Source organism: Microplitis demolitor, chromosome 7, assembly GCF_026212275.2.
Source record: "Microplitis demolitor isolate Queensland-Clemson2020A chromosome 7, iyMicDemo2.1a, whole genome shotgun sequence".
NCBI classification, from domain to species: Eukaryota; Metazoa; Arthropoda; class Insecta; order Hymenoptera; family Braconidae; genus Microplitis; species Microplitis demolitor.
The window spans coordinates 4,107,377-4,125,522 of NC_068551.1; the positions used below are offsets into that span (position 1 = coordinate 4,107,377).

Sequence of the window (18,146 nt, forward strand, 5' to 3'; positions counted from 1 at the left end):
TTTAACTCCGAGTGACGGAGTGAATTCGGATTCAAATAACGTCAGTAATTTAATTAATACAGTAAATAAAGTAAAGAATAAAATTATAAAAGTCATGAGCTTTTACTTTAAAAATAATTTCAAATCTTAATAAAAATCTTTTGAATTTTAGATCTCTATCTACCTGAGCAAATGTAAATAGATCTATTAAGATTAATATAAATTTAAAAAAAGAATCTTATCAGGTCTCATTAGATCTAATTTCTTTTTTTACTTAATTAAAATTTCATTTACATTAAACGAATATCGCGGAAATCAGTACAGCGTAGGGTGTAGTTGGTATAATCGGCCTCTGGATATTTAATTACAATTAAAAAAAAAAAACATTAAAGTGTAAGTAAACATTCCAATAATTGAGTTTAATTTATTTGCCGCTAAAAACTTAAACGTGTATATTTAGTGATACAAAACAATAAAATCAATCTTACGAGTAATTTTTATAATTTATTACTTGACTAATTTTTAACAAAATTAAATAAATCCTCATTTTTAGTTTACTTAACCGTAATAATAATTTTCCCAAATTTTCCATCTTTTCATATAAAAATTTTTAATTACTGTTTATTTTCATCATAAAAAATAAACAAAACAAAGTATTAATAATTTATTTAATTGAATCAATAAACTGTCATAAAATAATATATTAAAAAAAAAGTAAAATTATTTAAACTGCTATCGATAAAACCAATTAACGAATTTTCATCTCGACAATTTAATTGTCTCCATTTATCCAGCAAATCCCCAGTTGACCAGAATATATACTGACCTCTCATTTTAAAATAAATAAATAAACAGATGATTAAAAAAAGTAAAATAAAAAAAATGATTTAACTTTAATTATCTCAACATTATATAACATATATTTTTGTATCGTACTAATTATTTTTTTACTAATTAATTTATAGAATAGATTAATCTCGTCTTAAAGGCTCTCATATTAAATATTACCATTCTCACATCACATTAAATAAATGATAATAGCACGTATGTATGTGAGATAAAAGATAGTTACTGAGTAAAAAACGTTTGAGAGAATTCAAAGTGTTGGATAAGAAGTCGTTTGACCGATAGACATGCCTGTAATACTCAACACTATCGTCAAGAATCCTTAGAGAGTTGAAGTTGGTTATACTTGAATAGATCGAGAGAGTAAAGGCTCTTATACAACCCTCACATCACTCCTGTGTTCTTACTCTCAGTTTAGTAGCAGGTACCTGCTAAGACCTGAGACTGAATCGGAATCTGAGTCTGAAACTGAGACTGAAAGACCTAGAGACAAATAGACAAGTAGAAGGATCAGAGAAACTCAAGGAGCCTGAACTGTCCCTAGGGGAAGAAGGATCCTTGCGCGCGTGATAATAGATCGTTTGATCTGCTTCTCTACACAGAAACCTCGACACCATCGTCACCCTATAGATCCATACACATACCACATACATATATGTGTATGTTATGTACATGTATATATTTAAGAGTATACATGTGTGTTATGCCTCCTTCCGAGGCTATATATAAGCCAGGTTCGCACGCGGCGACGACTTACAGCTTTCGCGACTCCCATCGCAGAACCATCAACGCGTTAAATTTTTCCGGTTTTTTTTTTTAAATATTTTATTAATGAAAAATAAAAAAAAATATTTTTTCTTTTACTCGGCAACGTAAATGTAGACTGTGGTTTTAATAAATAAATAATTTAAAATGTTACGATATAAATTATTATTATTTTACGTGTGTTATTATTTAATAATATTGTGTTGTACGACAATTGGGTATGGTTTTGATCATGATGATCATATATTTACAGCAAAATCATGCAACCAAACTGAATTCAAGTGCAAGAGCGGCAAGTGTATACCAGGAAATTGGCAATGTGACAACGAGCGTGATTGCTATGATGGTTCGGATGAGGATCCTGCTATATGCCGTAAGTTAAATATTTTTTTTTACACATTGCATTTTTTGATATTTTTAATCGTAATTTTTTTTTTTAATTATTTAAAATTATTAGTGATATTAATATTTATACAAACGTATACTGTAAAAAATTTTGGGTGAAAATGGCCCCCGAGAACTTTTCTCGGTGTGGTGTAAAATTCTCATGGTGTAAATTATCTATCCGTGTAATTTTAATACGGTGTAATATAATTTTTTACACCATTAAATTACTCGTTATAATTTTGATTAATGATCATTGAATATTTTTAACTTCTTAATCAAGGACTACATTAATTTAATTTAAATATTAAAAAAATTTTTTATATAATTTTTACACCAAAATTTTTACACCGAATCCGGAAATTTTTTTTACAGTGGATCAAAATTTTTACTGGATCAAAATAAAAATAAAAATAAAAACGAGTAATGAAATGAAGCGAAAAATTTTTGCTCTAATTTATAAAATTATTTAATTTATTAATGTAGATACATAAAGTTTGATAAAATATCAGTATAAATGTATACTGAGGTATATATTTGCATAGAATACGAAAGCAGGAAGTAGCCGGGTTAATGATAACGAGGGCCAATCGAGCGATCTTCTATGTCAAAGTGCAAGCTATATATTTTCGTATACATGTGTAACTTTCAGTTAAAAATCATAGATAACTATATATATACACATATTTACTACATACTTAACCTTCAGTACAGAAGATAAATTCAATTATAACACGCACTTGCATTTATCAAACCATACATCCGAGCACTTTACATTTTTTCATTAATAAAAAATTCAATATGTCAAGAGTACACAAAAAAAAACTTTTTTTTCCCTTTATACTTTTAAATCCATACATGATACATATATATATAGCACATATATAACTATATCTGCAGGATATAATTCAAAGTTAGCGTACAATAGCAGCCCGAGACCAGCGGAGATAGTAAAATTGTTTAGCTTATTCAGCAGCAAGAGCATATACTAAATATATTATCACAAGTATTTTCCAACATATATATTTTTATATTTATTTTGCTATAATAATATTTATCTTACCATAAACACGTTGTTTTAAAATTATTATTTCAAACTAACAGTCGAAAAAATAGATAAATAAATAAATAAATAAATAAATAAATTGATAAATATGATAATATATGAAATGATAGTATTTGTTTTGTTATTTTAAGAGATTCATTGGTCATTATTATCATTAAGAATAATAGATTGCACAATTTTATTTAAATATTCGAGCAATTTAAATGCAATATTTATTTTATCTGATTGAATTCTTTAGATGGTTTTATTAAGAGTTTACTCAGTACAACTTTTCAAAGTAAATATTAATAGAGTGAAATGAAAATACTTAATAATACAATATTCAACACAGTTATAATAATATTTATTATTTTTATTTTATTAATGATTATTATTTACAAATATATCATTCAATTACTACGCGTTATTTGATATTTAATAAATAATAAATATGTTTAAATTAAATCAAGTAAAATTGAATGTTAATTAATTATTTATAAGTAATTACGGACAAATTAATTAAATTTTATTATTAACTTTGTTTTGTAATTATATTTTATTTAAATATGTATGGAGTTATATATAAATTAAATTATTTAAATTATTCCTTAATAATAATTTTATTAGACAAGTTTACGGGTCATTTGTTTTTGCGTTCACTTCAAAACAGATTGAGATCATAGTTCCACTCTAATTACTAGTTTGATTACGAGCCATCGATGATGCAATGAAAAGTCAGTTTATATATTTTATGGATTTAAATTATCACTTTGTATATTTTTAACGGCGCCATTTATTTTTTATTAATAGTTTAAGTCAATTAATAAATATATAAGTATAATGTAATGTAAGGGAGACCGGGGCAAGACGGCCCCTGGGGCAAAAAGGCCGACCTCAAGAATTAACTATTTTTTTTTTTCTTATTTTCTTTTAATTATCACAAATTCAGATTATTTACTCATTTTTAGCCCAGACGTGAAACTAGGAGCAAAATGAACCACTCAAAAATTCTAAAAAAAATGTATTTCATATTATTATAACCTAGTCATGATTAATTTAATAGAAATATCATTTTTTGGTTAATTCTATGGATTTGGAGTAAAATAGAGCATTTGAAAAAGTTAAAAATACCAATAATCAAATTTTTATTCAATAGAAAAATAATTATTAATCAATTAAGTTATTTTCTATTAAATAACTTTTAATTTATTCATATAATTTGTTATAGAATTCAACAGAACAATTGTAATTATTATATGTAACATTATGAATAATATATTTATAAAATTAACAACATTAACTATTAAAATGTAACAAAAATACTTTTTTAGATGTTAAATTTAATTTAAGTGTATTATTAATTAATCTTCACAATATTCACAAATGTACATATCGGAAAAACATTCGTCAACTCCTGCACAGGAATCGTGAGCCCATTCTTTACATTTTTGACATTGAATCCATGATTCTTTTGATTCCGAATACAGTCCATGACAGGAGAGACAGTAACAATCGTTTGGAAAAAAATTAAAACAATTTTTTTCTACAGAAGTGAACAAATTACTCGTATTATATCAAAAAAGGTTATTTCGAGTAATATAAAAGTAAATACAGGTGTTAAAGAAAAAAATATAAACATTTATAATGCGGGAAATTTTTGTACAATTAAAAAAAAAAAAATTTTTTTTCATTTTTTTTCGGATGGGTCCGTCTTGCCCTAAAAAAAATTTTTTTCAGGAGCTTCACCAAAATTTTGGTGAATTGAGTTAAAGTTGGACGAGAGTAAATCGACTTGATGGTTAAAAGCCACTGAGAATAATAATCGGCTCAGGTGGGCCGTCTTGCCCCGGTTTCCCCTACACTGAGAGAAAAAAATTTATATTTTCAAGAAAAAATGGTTGATTTAAGTGTTTTAATTACTTATTAGTTTAGATGTGAAGCTCCGATTATTTTAATTTTCAAAAGTGTAGACTAGAATAAACAATAATGTACCTAAAGATCAGAGCGTTTGTCGAACAACGAAAATAAAAAAAATTAATGTTAGTTAATTAATTAGGGCAACTTAAGGGACAGTTCTGGAGGTTGGAAGTGATCTAAGATTTTCGGCTGACATACCAGCATCCAGTAGATTTTTTTTTCTGTTGCACGAAGAACGTTCTGATTTTCGGGAATATAAATAATAACGATTCAGAACTTTTACGTCAAAACAACTTCAAATTTACATCGCATACATTATATATTTCCGAGTAAATCTCCGACAGGTGCTACAGTTGAACTCATATTAATTTAAATGAATCTGAAGATGTTGCTATCCAGTAATGAAACGTAATTCAAAAATTATAATATGAAAACTGTCAAAAGTCTCAATGATTGGAAAGTGTCGCAATAGTTTTCTTAAAACAAGAATTATCTATTAGGTTTTAGAAAAAAAAATTACTTATTTTAAGTATTTATGGAAACAAAAAAAAAAATTATTTAAATTAAATTTTTTTTCTCTCAGTGTATAGTAATTATGTAATTTGAATTTAATTAATTTTGTTAGTAATATTTTTAATATAATAATTGATTTGTTTGATAAAATTGAATACAAAGGAAGAATACCCTGCAATAGAGATACTGAATTTCAATGTAGCCCAGGTGAATGTATCGCTAAATTCTGGATTTGTGATCATCAAAATGATTGTCAGAATGGAGCTGATGAAATAAATTGTCACAGTAAGTTTATCGATCGGTGTCTGGGTCGATGATGATAATAATACGGTTCAGCGTCAGAGACAAGAGAATAATAAATAATATATATATTATGTTTATATTATATATTTGATTTTTTTAAATATTAATATGAGAGAGTGTTTATTTTGATTTTTAGATTTATTTTCCCACTACGGAATAGATGATTGGCTTAACTGCGATTATATTTTCATCTGACAACTTTTTATCCATAAATTTATTTTTTTCAGGGATTACTTTTAACAATTTAATATTTAATTTTATTTTTAAAAATAATGGATAATTGCATGAAAATGTTGAGAAAATTTTTGTATATCGATTTTTAAAATTTCAAATAAATTTAACGTAACATATAATTTAAATATTTAAATATTCATGAAAGTCATTCGAGTGACCATGAAATAAACTTTTTAACTAAAGTATAACTATATAATATTTTATGTACTTTATTTGCTCCAGTTAATAACCACACGTAAGCTATCATTATTGACATTTTTTTTTTAAAAAGATTAATCAATAAAATTTTTTTTTTACTTATAAATTTTAAAAAACTATTTTTTCAATTAAAAAAAAAATTAATTTCTACATTTTTTTATTTTTCTCAACATTTGAATTAATGGTTAATAATTAATCGGTGTCATATTTATATATTATTTATTAATATATAAATCATATAAAACATATACTAATGAAATGTATAAAAATTCAAAATTTAATTATAAAATTTCGTAAAATTGAATTTTTTTAAAAATAATTTCATAATTAAAAATTTTAAAAATCTATTCTATTGAAGGGCATTCCCGCCACTTTTTAAAAATATTCGATGACCTTGAACTGTCAATCGTATTCAAATTTTATCAATTAATTCAAAAAGAAATTGTAGCATTAATTAAAAAGAAACGTAGTTGCAATTTCGCCAAAAAATAAATTTACAAAAAAATTACTTGCAGTTATTATCAATTAGGGGTGAAACGAAATTTTTTAAATTTTAGTAAAATCATATTTTATAATTCGAATTTTTAAATTTTGTCGGCTAAATTTTATTACCAAATTTCGTTTTACTCCTAATTGATAACAATTCAAAGTAATTTTTTTTTTTTTTTAAATTTATATCTGCAAAATTTTTTAAATTAATTAATCAAATTTAAATACGATGACAGTTGGCTGTCACTTAATATTTTGAAAAAGCGGGGGCGGGAATTTCAAATTCTCGTTATCATAAAAAACTAATAATTGAAATAATTAATTGGTAATATATCTTATATCATAAATTAAAAATATATAAATCACATATCATGACTATTAAAATAATAAATACATATTAATTTATATCACAACATATTAATAATATTATCATAAATAATTTGGGCATTTATAGATACGAAAAATTGTACAGTGGATCAGTTCACATGCCGTTCGGGGAATGGCGAATGTGTGGCACTGGCTTGGATGTGCGACGATAACCCGGACTGCTCAGATGGTTCTGATGAGGCTGACTGCAGTAAGCTGCTTAATATGCATCCAGCATTAATGCCTCTGTTATTATTATTACTCACTTAAAATCTATATATTCAATTTAACAATCGCACCTTCTGTACCTTGATTATCATCCAAATGCAGTCTTATTGTATAATAACACTACCTATCATACCCTTATACTATTTACTATCTCATTATCTTCATACATATACATTCATCCATATATAATATATAATATATATTTTCCCTCAAGGATAGAACTATCGATCTCGAATACTTAGCAATTCAATGTATAGCAGTCTGCAGTAGTAATAGTAGAAGTAGTAGTAGTAGTACTAGTACTAGTAGTAGTACAACTTCTACGTTGTACTGTTTGCTTCATATCATGTATTTCAACCCTCAAGGATACACGAAAGCACACTCAACAAATATTCATTACCACTTCTATGCCAATTTATTGACTATATGCATGAGCTTTTAACAACCATGACTCTGTTAAATTAATTACATTGTTCAAAATTTCATATATTTTAAAAGGTATCAATGAAATCTAACAAACGTTATTAATTTTACATGAATATTGATTTGTTCATAAAATTTTTAAAACTACACGGAGAGAAAATTGTAGTAACAGTTACAATATATTATGGGAATGGTTCCCATACTGCATGGTAACCGGTTTTTTCAAATGTTGATTATAGGAACGGCACCCATATATATTATGGTAATCATTCCTATAATTATGGGTATAATTCCCATATGGTATCGGAATAGTTCCTATAGAATCATGGTAATCGTTACCATGTAACTATGATAATGGTTACCATAATATTATAGTAATGGTTACCATAATATTATGTTAATTGTTACCATAATATTTAGAAATTATAATAAATTTTTTTTTGTAATAAGCGTTTTTTTTGTATACTTAAAATTTTGTGATATACAAAAAAAAATTATTATAATTTCTAAATATTATGGGAATTATTACCATGATATTATGGTAACCATTCCCATACTATTGTGGTAACTATTCCCATAATATTATGGTAACGGTTACCATAATATTATGGTAATCATTACCGTAATATTATGGTAATAATTTCCATACATTATGGGAATGATTACCATACTATTATGGTAACCATTATCATAATATGATGGTTATGTTTACAATAGTATTATAGGAATAGTTACCATAATATAAGGGGCTTATTCCCATATACACTTAGGAACCATTACAATGTGGTTATAGTATCGGTTACTATTTGCTTGTAGGAACTATTCCTATGAGTATGGTAATCATTACCATGATTCTTTCACATGCGATATGGAAACTGTTACCATAATGATAGGAATTGCTCCCATACTTATGGAAACTTTTCCCAAAAAGTATGGGTAAGGGTTCTTAGTACGTTTATGAAATATCATCCCATACCGTTACGGTAATAATTACTTGGAATTATGGGATGTATGCTGTAATTTTTCGGAAGTTTCCATAACTATGGGAACAATTCCTATAATTATGATAATAGTTCCTGTATCTTATGGTAATGATTACCATACTCATGGAAATAGTTCCAACGTTACATAATAATAAATACTATATTCACCTTGGAACGGTTCTTATGTCCGATGGTAAGCTATATCATATTTTATGGTAATAATTCCCATAATATGAGAAATTTTTAAATCTTATGGTAATCGTTCCCATACTATTACGGTAACCGTTATGGGAACCATTCCCATCATATATTAAAACTGTTATCGTAAATTTCCCTCCAAGTAGGTGATTAATCAAAAAAATTCGATTGGATGTCAATTCAAAAAATTTTAAAAATAGTACAAACTTTTTTTTGGAAAACATCTTCAATTAATTTTTGATAATTGTCAGTTTATTAGTCTTGCTATGAAATTTATTGCATGTAAAATCTAATTACACATAAAAAAAAATTTTAATTTAAATTCTGGTTTTTCAAAGTACTGTCAGCTTTAAAATTAATAGTACTCAAAATTAATTTAATTACGGACAGTAAAAAAGCAGTTATTTAATTAAAATAAATTAAAATAGATTGTGATTTTAATTTTTATGACATTTATGACTAGAAATTTCAAGTAATATAAAAATAAAATATTTATGTAATAACGATTAAGTAAATTAATTAATACTCATATATAAATATTTTATATTTCTAATAGATTTAAATTTGTAACTTAACTTTAATAAATCAAGTATTTTGCTTTGAATATCGAGGAAAATTTTCAACAGTTTATTTGATATATATTTGCTATGGAAATGAATTTATCAATTTATTACATTAATTTACCTATAACTTAATGTATCATAATATAACTAATGGTATTAAATTACTATTAAATATACTAATTTATTATATTTATTAATATATATTAACAATGTTTGTTTAATTACTATATTAACTATTGGGTGGCTGTTGTCTCTTCCGTAGATATTTGCAGTGCTTTTATATTGCCTGTTGAATATATATTGTAGATCATGTAATTCCATGTATATATTTACATGCCACTGTTATCGTTGCTAATGTGAAAGCAAACTCTCTCGAATTTCCTGTTTCGGTCACGTACTGATATTTAAATAATAAAATTTTAAAATAATAAAAAATATTTAAATTACTATCACAGTATTTATTCGTACGTTCAAAGCTAGTGAATATTAAGTAATATATTCATAGACTATTTATATATACACATATATATATAATTAATATCAGTGGTGATTATTGAGTGGTAAATTTGTCATTTAAATAATAAATAAATTTGAATAACATTTTATTTGTGCTTTTTTTTTTTTAATTTTTAGTCTGTAGTCAGCTTATTCTGTCTAATTTTCTCTTTTTCTCTTTCTCTGTTATCTGTTTTGTTACTTTACTTTTATTTAACATAAAAAGTTAAATATGTATATTAGTTAAATAATTTTTTTCCAACAATATAATATTTAAATTTTTACAAGTGTAATTAGAAATTTTTTATGATCCTGAAGTTACTAGATAGTTCACAATTTTAAATTTAAAAGAAAAAAAAAAGAAAATTATGCATATGTAGAAAATAAAAAAAAATATTGGTGCAATTTTTGAAAATATTTTTTTTTTTAGTAATTTATAATTTTTAAAAAATCAAAAAATTATTAGACAGCTAATTACTTATTTTGTTGGAAAAATTTTTTATTTCAACAATTGTATACATAATTAATTATAAAAAAAAAAATATTAAAATATTAATAATAATAAATGAATTTCTATCAGATGACACATGTCGCTCGGATCAGTTCACATGTGCCAACAAAAAATGTATTCAAAGCAATTGGGTGTGCGATAAAGACGAGGATTGCGATGATGGAAGTGACGAAAAAAATTGTCCTCCAGTAACATGCAATCCTGACACCGATTTCACGTGCGCTTTGGGAAACTGCATCCCATTACGCTGGAGATGTGATGGTGATTATGATTGCTCGGACCATTCAGACGAGGAAGGGTGTAAAAAAGTAGACGGACCTACCCACTGTGCTGAGCACGAATTTCGCTGTGATGATCTAACTTGCATTCACCGTACTTGGGTTTGCGATAATGGAAAAGATTGTCCGAATGGTTCGGATGAGTCTCCAGAGAGATGTCATAACGTAACATGTCGTTCTGATCAATTTCAGTGTGGAGATCGGACATGTATTTTAGGTAGATACTTTTTATTATCATACTGACATTTATACCGAGTATTATTATTGTTATCGGTCTTGTTATTCCTGTATTTTCTATATTTATTTTCGTATCGTATATAGCCGGTTTTTTTTGTTTATTGTTTTCTTTCCAACAATACGTATTGTTTTGTTTATCTAGGGCACTTATCATGCGATGGAAACCCCGACTGTAAAGACGGCAGTGATGAGAAAAATTGTACGACAAAAGCATCGCCCTGTGATTCACATACACAATTTGAGTGTAGTGAAGGCTCTTGTATACCATTGGATCGTGTATGTGACAAGAAACCAGACTGTATTGGTTGGGAAGATGAGAGCCAAGAGCGATGTGGTGTCAATGAATGTTTGAAAAACAACGGGGAATGCACACAAATATGTGTTGATATGCCAATCGGTTACAGATGCGCCTGTCGACCTGGTTACCGGCTCATCGATAATCGTACGTGTGACGGTAAGTGAGATTAAATACCACCTACGATTATTATCTACATACATTTACATATACTCTTACTTAATATCATAAATTACTATCCAATAATCTATCAAAACCCCATCCAATCAAATTAGCATACATCCATACTTATCAATCGCCATCTCCATTATCATCATTTACTATAATTAGTAGGCTGTTTAAAAAAAAACAATTTTTTTTTCTCAGAAATAGGTTCAAAAATTTCATTTAGATATAAAAATACGCCTATGAAAATTAGAGCTCTTAATATTAACGCATCGTGCTTTTCTATTTTCTTCTGATTTTTCTAACTTTTGAACAGATGTATTTGTCAAAAAATGTTAAGAGACTTTTTTTGTAAAGTATTCAATTCCCTACAAAAATATGTCTATAGATTTTTCCTACGATGCATCTTTAGCTAGTTGTAAAAATCAGAAGACGCAAAAAAATTATTTTCATCTTATTCTTATGAAAAATGGAAAAGTGCGATGCGGAAACTCCTAATTTTTATATCTAGTAGAAACTTTTGAGAAAACTTTCCGAGAAAAAAAATTGTATTTTTACCACCCTAATTATTATTATTAATTAAAATGAATTTTTTTTTTCTCCAGACATAGACGAGTGTCTTGAACCCGGAAGTTGTTCCCAATATTGTTTCAACGAAAAGGGTACATTCAAATGCTCATGTGCACGCGGTTATCTTAGAGATCCAAAGAATGTGACGCGTTGTAAAGCCGCCGAGGGTCATGCTAGTCTTTTATTCGCCCGGCGACATGACATCAGAAAAGTTGCTCTTGACAGACAAGAAATGACGGCCATTGTTAACAACACAAAAATGGCAACGGCATTAGATTTTGTCTTTCGTACGGGGATGATATTTTGGAGTGATGTTCATGAGAAAAAAATTTACAAAGCTCCCATTGATGAAGGTAATGAAAGAACGGTGGTCATTGATAAAGATTCAACGACAACTGATGGGCTTGCCGTTGATTGGATTTATAATCATATTTACTGGACGGATGCTGGCAAGAATACCATTGAGCTAGCTAATTTTGAAGGTAATATGCGTAAAACATTGATAAAGGATCAAATACAAGAGCCGAGAGCTATTGCGTTAAATCCACTAGAGGGATGGATGTTTTGGACAGATTGGGGTGATGAGGCACGCATTGAAAGAGCTGGAATGGATGGATCTCATCGATCGGTATATATTTTACAACCTGGATTATTATAATAATAATAATTTATTCTCTCTCTAAGCCTGTGTAGAAAAAATTAATTACAAAAAAATTCGACATGTGGAATTTCTAAACTTGACGCAGATTAGATCCTCGAGTGAAACTTTTTTATCTTGTAATTTTGATAGTAAGAAAAAAAAAGTTCGTATATGGGTGACTTTTAAATGAAAAAAGATGAATGACAGTAAAGTTGGCGGACATCTGACAATTTTTTAAATTTTTAAATAATAAAATGAAATTGTTTTAACAAAAAAATTCAAAAAATTATAATTTGGAAATTTTTATGAATGTTTTTTTATTCTTATGGGGAAATTGCTTTCTAATGAAAACGTTTTTTTGTGACTCAAATTTCGCTCATATAAAATTTTACACGCGATAAATTTTTAGTAAAAAATACCCACAAAGTTTGATACTAAGGACATGTAGTAAATATATAAATGTTTTCCATGCACATTGTAAAATATACTACTCGATAGCATGTGAATAAAGTGCAATTTCTACTAACAGCATCCTCTAAATTTAGTTACTGACTAGATGTCACAGTACCAAACTTTATAGGTAATTTTTACTCAAAAATTCTCTGCGCGTAGATAAACTTTTTTTTTACTACCAAAATTGCAAAAGCTAAAAAAAGTTCCACTAAAAGTTCTAATCCGCCACAAGTTAAGAAGTTCCACAGGTCGAACTTTTTGGAAGTAATTTTTTTAACACGAGAGTATCAGTATCATTTATTTATTTTTTTATTTTAATTTAGGTGATTGTTGGTAGTGAAGTCACTTGGCCGAATGGTTTAACGCTCGATTTAGTTGGTAGAAAAGTGTACTGGGTTGACGCTAAATTACATATTATCGGAACTTGTAATTACGATGGTACTGGAAGACGTACTGTTTTATATTCACAAGATAATTTGAGACATCCATTTAGTATAACTACCTTTGAAGATTATGTTTACTGGTCCGATTGGGACAAACAGTCTATATTTAAAGCCAATAAATTTACGGGAAAAGAAGTTAAATCAGTAACGCCACTTAGATCATTACAAAATCCAATGGTTGTTCATGTTTATCATCCATATCGACAACCTGACGGTACTAATCAGTGTCAAGCTGTTAATGGACACTGTAGTCATTTGTGTTTACCAGCACCAAAAATAAATTCTAGATCGCCGGTGCTCAGTTGCGCTTGTCCTGACGGGTTAAGATTATTACCCGATGGTCTAATGTGTGTCGAGAACGGTAAGTTAATTCTGTCAAGCTTGCAGAGCTTGTTCACTTTACATTACTTGCTTCGAATACATTTAATATGCCCGTACCTCAATATAGATATAAGTTACACTTATATGCATTTTACGCAATTAAATATTATATTGAGGAATGAATTTAAAGTATATTTTAGTGCATGCTAATTAATGGGTAATGATTTATATACTTTTTGTAAAAAAAAATCTTATGCTTATTCATTTAAATTAAAATTTTTAAAAGAGGAAAAAAGGGGGGGGGGCAAAATGGAGTACTCCCAAAATTTTATAAGAAATTTTTTTTTAGTTTTTTGTAATGTTTAAACATTCCAAAATCATTACTGTAAATATAAGGAAACATTATTTTGAATTTTTTTTTTACGTTTTCGAAAAATTTTGTTTTTGTAAAAAAATAGTATGAAATAAATTTGATTTTTTTTCTTATTCGTTTACAATAAAAGAACTCCGGGTTAAATTACTTTAGATGTATTTTAATATTCAACTAAAATCTTCTACTTTGAAGTTAATAAAAATTAGTGAGTAATAATTAAAAAACTAACAATTTAAAGTCAGTGTTATACTTTTTAAAAAATTCAGTGTCAGTCGAAAAATGTTAATGACTTTTATTTTGGGACCTGTAATTTTTCTTTATGTAAATTTCTTACAGAAAATTTATTTAATATCCAGAATTTTTTTTTCGTCTTTTGAGAGAGTACTCAATTTTACCCGCGAAAAATGTTTTTTTTTAACAGTAGCTCAAAATTTTTTCAATTTATATCCCTGAAAATTTAGTACCCCATTTTGCCTCCCCTATATTTTTTTATTATTTCAAATATTTATTATGTATTGTTTTTATTATTTTGCATTTATTATTTGCATCGGCGATGCATGAAAACAAAAAAATCTTTAATTGGGATGCATCAGTAACAACAACAACGGAACCTACGACACAAGAATCTACGCGACCATTCAGAAAATTAGAGCCTGTTGTTTCAACAACGGGTAAGTACTTGGGCAATAGTTTAATGAGTAAAATAAATATTACTTTAAATGAGGTAGTTATAGCATAATTAAAATTTTATATTTTTTAAATTTATTTTGGGTTTTTAAGTAAAAATTATTTTATTTAAAAAGCAGTAATTTATTGGGTTCACTTAAGATTTTAATTAAATGATTATGACCAGTGTTATTTATTATTGTTATGAAAGTAATGTTTAAAACATTTATAGTATTAAATATTTATGTAATGTCATGACATTGTATAATATTAATTATTAACAAAACTACATTGTCATGTTTTAAATAATATATTGTATAATAAATGAGATTTGTAGTTTCAGGAGCTGCGGATGTAGTTGATACTAACGGAAACAGTAATCTCGGCACCGAGCCAACAGATCCTGGACTGGTTGCTGGTATAGTTATTGGTGTTGTAACCTTAGGTCTTCTATTACTTGCACTGGTGGCAGTATTATGCTACAGGCATTATCTACATCGCAATGTCACAAGTATGAATTTCGATAATCCAGTGTACAGGAAAACTACCGAAGATCAATTTAGTCTCGAAAAAAATAGATTCCCCTTACCTACGGCAACCGTTGGCGAAGAAGTAAGTTCATATTATTATTTTTTTTGTTTTAACAAATATATACATTAGAGTGCTCTGCTTGAAATGAACATTTTTTTTTCGTTTCCCATTGGAAATCTTGTTTGGTTGCTAAAATAAAAATTCAGTACAATGTTGAGCTCAATTTCAATTTTAAGAACTGGAATAACGTGTTGCAGTTTTTCCATGCTTATTATTGAATAAAACTCAGCCCCATATTAACGTATTTTATTTGAAATTTTGATGAAAGTCTGATTTCCCATGAAATTGGTAATTTTTTGTTGTTAACTTGTAAATGGTTGACTTTCACAAAAAAAGTCTAGACAATTTTTGTAGGAAATTTAGTCTTCTATAAAAAAGTTCATAAAAGTCAATTCTCTAAAATAAATATTTAAGGATATATGAACTTTAAGTCTAAATTTTAATTCGAAATTTTATTTAAGTGAGCGCGCGTTTTGAAATTAAGTTGGAGGACTTGGTATCCAATTTTTTTCCATACAACGTAATTTTCATATGGAACCGAAAAAAAAATATTTATTTTATTTGGCAGTCTAATATATATACATATATGTTACACATTATTTATTATTGTATATTTATATATTTTATAGGCACAAGAACCCCTAACTAGCCCCGGAACCAATGACTACGTTTAAGATTTTTAAGTAAATAATCTTATCGTAAAGACTTAGCGGGCTAATAAATAATAGCCGTTACAGAATGAATTGTTGGAAAAATTAAAAAGTAAATTTAAAAAATACGAAAAAATGAAGATATATATTGAGAAGATTAAAATCGAGTTAAGGCAGTATGTGCCTGACCAAAATGTCCGCCTGCTGCCTGCCAATTAAGCTGTGATTATGTTTATTTTTTTGTACTATTTTTATTATGTTTAAAAAACAAAAAATAATAACAAAATTACTGTAATAATTATTGCATTTTCATCGTTCGATCAAATAGATTTACGTTATTGATCACTCACTTATAAATAGATAACTAAAAAATTTTTAAAAATGCACACGATTGTCACAATTAAATAATTAGACGTATATCCTAAAAGTCGCCAAACTAATTTTATGATCCACATCATATATATATATATAAATATATATACATAAATATATATACACAGAAAAAAAAATTTTTTGGCACAAGAAATATTTTGCATTATGAGTTAAAGACAAAACTTTTCTTATCTGGAAAAAATTTCTTGGCACAAGAATTTTTTTCTCACCCCAAGAATTTTTTTTTTTTATAAAAATGCAAAAAATTTCCTGGAGTGAGTAAAAATTTATTTCTGTGTAAATATAAATGTAATGGAATTCTAGTATTTTTAAGGTTTTTCTCTCTATAAATTTCTTTGTTTACGTAATTTAAATTAAAGGAATAATAATTATTTAAAAAAGACAATTAATTATAAAATTTTGACTATGTTGTAAAATTTGAGTGAGATTAATTTTAAATTTATAAAAACATAAAATTATCTGTGTTAAAAATTAGCTTTCATTTATTTGAATTTATTATTTATTTAAACTATTTAAAATTTATTTTATTTATTTATTTTGAGCCCTTATTGATCAAATGAAAGCAACAAACGATAATATTTTTTTAGCATTAGATTTATGTTTTATTCCCTCGTTATTATAAAACCCACATAACAATGATATTTAGCTTACTGTAAATATTTACCTTAAAAACATAAAATTTTTTAATCTAACGCTATTTTTATTATCCATTATTATATTGTTTATTATATAACAGTGTATATATAATTAGATTCAATTTTAAATATACATATATTATTAATCAATATGTTAATTCCATATAAAAATAATCATAATTATTAAAAGTATGACATGTTAGCAGAATTTTTTTTTTTTATTAATTACCATAAAAATTAGGGGTGTGAAAATAACTCATACTATCGAGCTAAATGGAAAAATTTGCGGTAAAATATTAAATTTTAAAAACTAAAATAATTTTTTATTTTAAACTTGTCAATAAAATTGAAAATTTTAAAAAAAGAAGAAAATTATCACTTACTGATTTGATAAAATTGAATTTACAAAAGATGTCAATGTCTCCATACATTCGAAAGCTATTTTAAATATTTGCAAAGTGATTTATGTTTATATATAACTTTCTGTATGTACGTGGGTGTGACAATTTAAAACTTTTATAGGAAAAAGTCAATAGAATTATTTTAGTTTTTGAACTTTTATGTTTTCACGCCCTCTGATTTTTACCCGACATAAATAAAAAACTAGCGCGATTTATTATACACTAGTTTAGTGTAATAAAAGTTGAGTGCTATTAATTGGAAATTTAATATTCGAAATCCGAACCGAGTATCCAAGTTTGATTCAATAATACCTGTGTAAAAACTTCGTTCTAAAAAGATTCAAAAAAAATTCTATATATTTTTTAACTTGAGACGGATCATAACTTTGAATGGAACTTTTGTAATTTTGATAGTAAAAAAAAAAGTTTATTCAAGATTTTATATGTACGAATTTTGAGTAAAAAAAAAAAAACCTTTTTAAAACAAATATTTCGAAAAGTATTTTTACTACAAAAACCTTTAATTTAAACGTTTTTTGATTCTGAAGAAACTACTGGTTTCTAATGGGAACTTTTTTTTTAAATAAGGGTTAAA

At 26.6% G+C, this 18,146-nt stretch overlaps 1 protein-coding gene across 2 annotated transcripts in view; it reads left to right on the forward strand.

Annotated features, from left to right (window-relative positions):
- Positions 1 to 16,727, forward strand: part of LOC103577066 (very low-density lipoprotein receptor) — a 35,624-nt gene extending 18,897 nt beyond the window's left edge. Inside the window, exons 3-12 of one of the 2 annotated variants that reach the window (XM_014440247.2) lie at positions 1,844 to 1,963; positions 5,612 to 5,734; positions 7,128 to 7,250; positions 10,510 to 10,935; positions 11,098 to 11,409; positions 12,021 to 12,613; positions 13,402 to 13,882; positions 14,809 to 14,886; positions 15,219 to 15,493; positions 16,102 to 16,727. In XM_014440247.2, coding sequence (XP_014295733.1) covers positions 1,844 to 1,963; positions 5,612 to 5,734; positions 7,128 to 7,250; positions 10,510 to 10,935; positions 11,098 to 11,409; positions 12,021 to 12,613; positions 13,402 to 13,882; positions 14,809 to 14,886; positions 15,219 to 15,493; positions 16,102 to 16,146 — 2,576 coding nt within the window. In that variant the 3' untranslated portion in view covers positions 16,147 to 16,727. The remainder of the gene's footprint in view (positions 1 to 1,843; positions 1,964 to 5,611; positions 5,735 to 7,127; positions 7,251 to 10,509; positions 10,936 to 11,097; positions 11,410 to 12,020; positions 12,614 to 13,401; positions 13,883 to 14,808; positions 14,887 to 15,218; positions 15,494 to 16,101) is intronic. The other variant, XM_008557562.3, reaches the window with a different exon arrangement.
- The last annotated feature ends 1,419 nt before the right edge of the window (positions 16,728 to 18,146 follow it).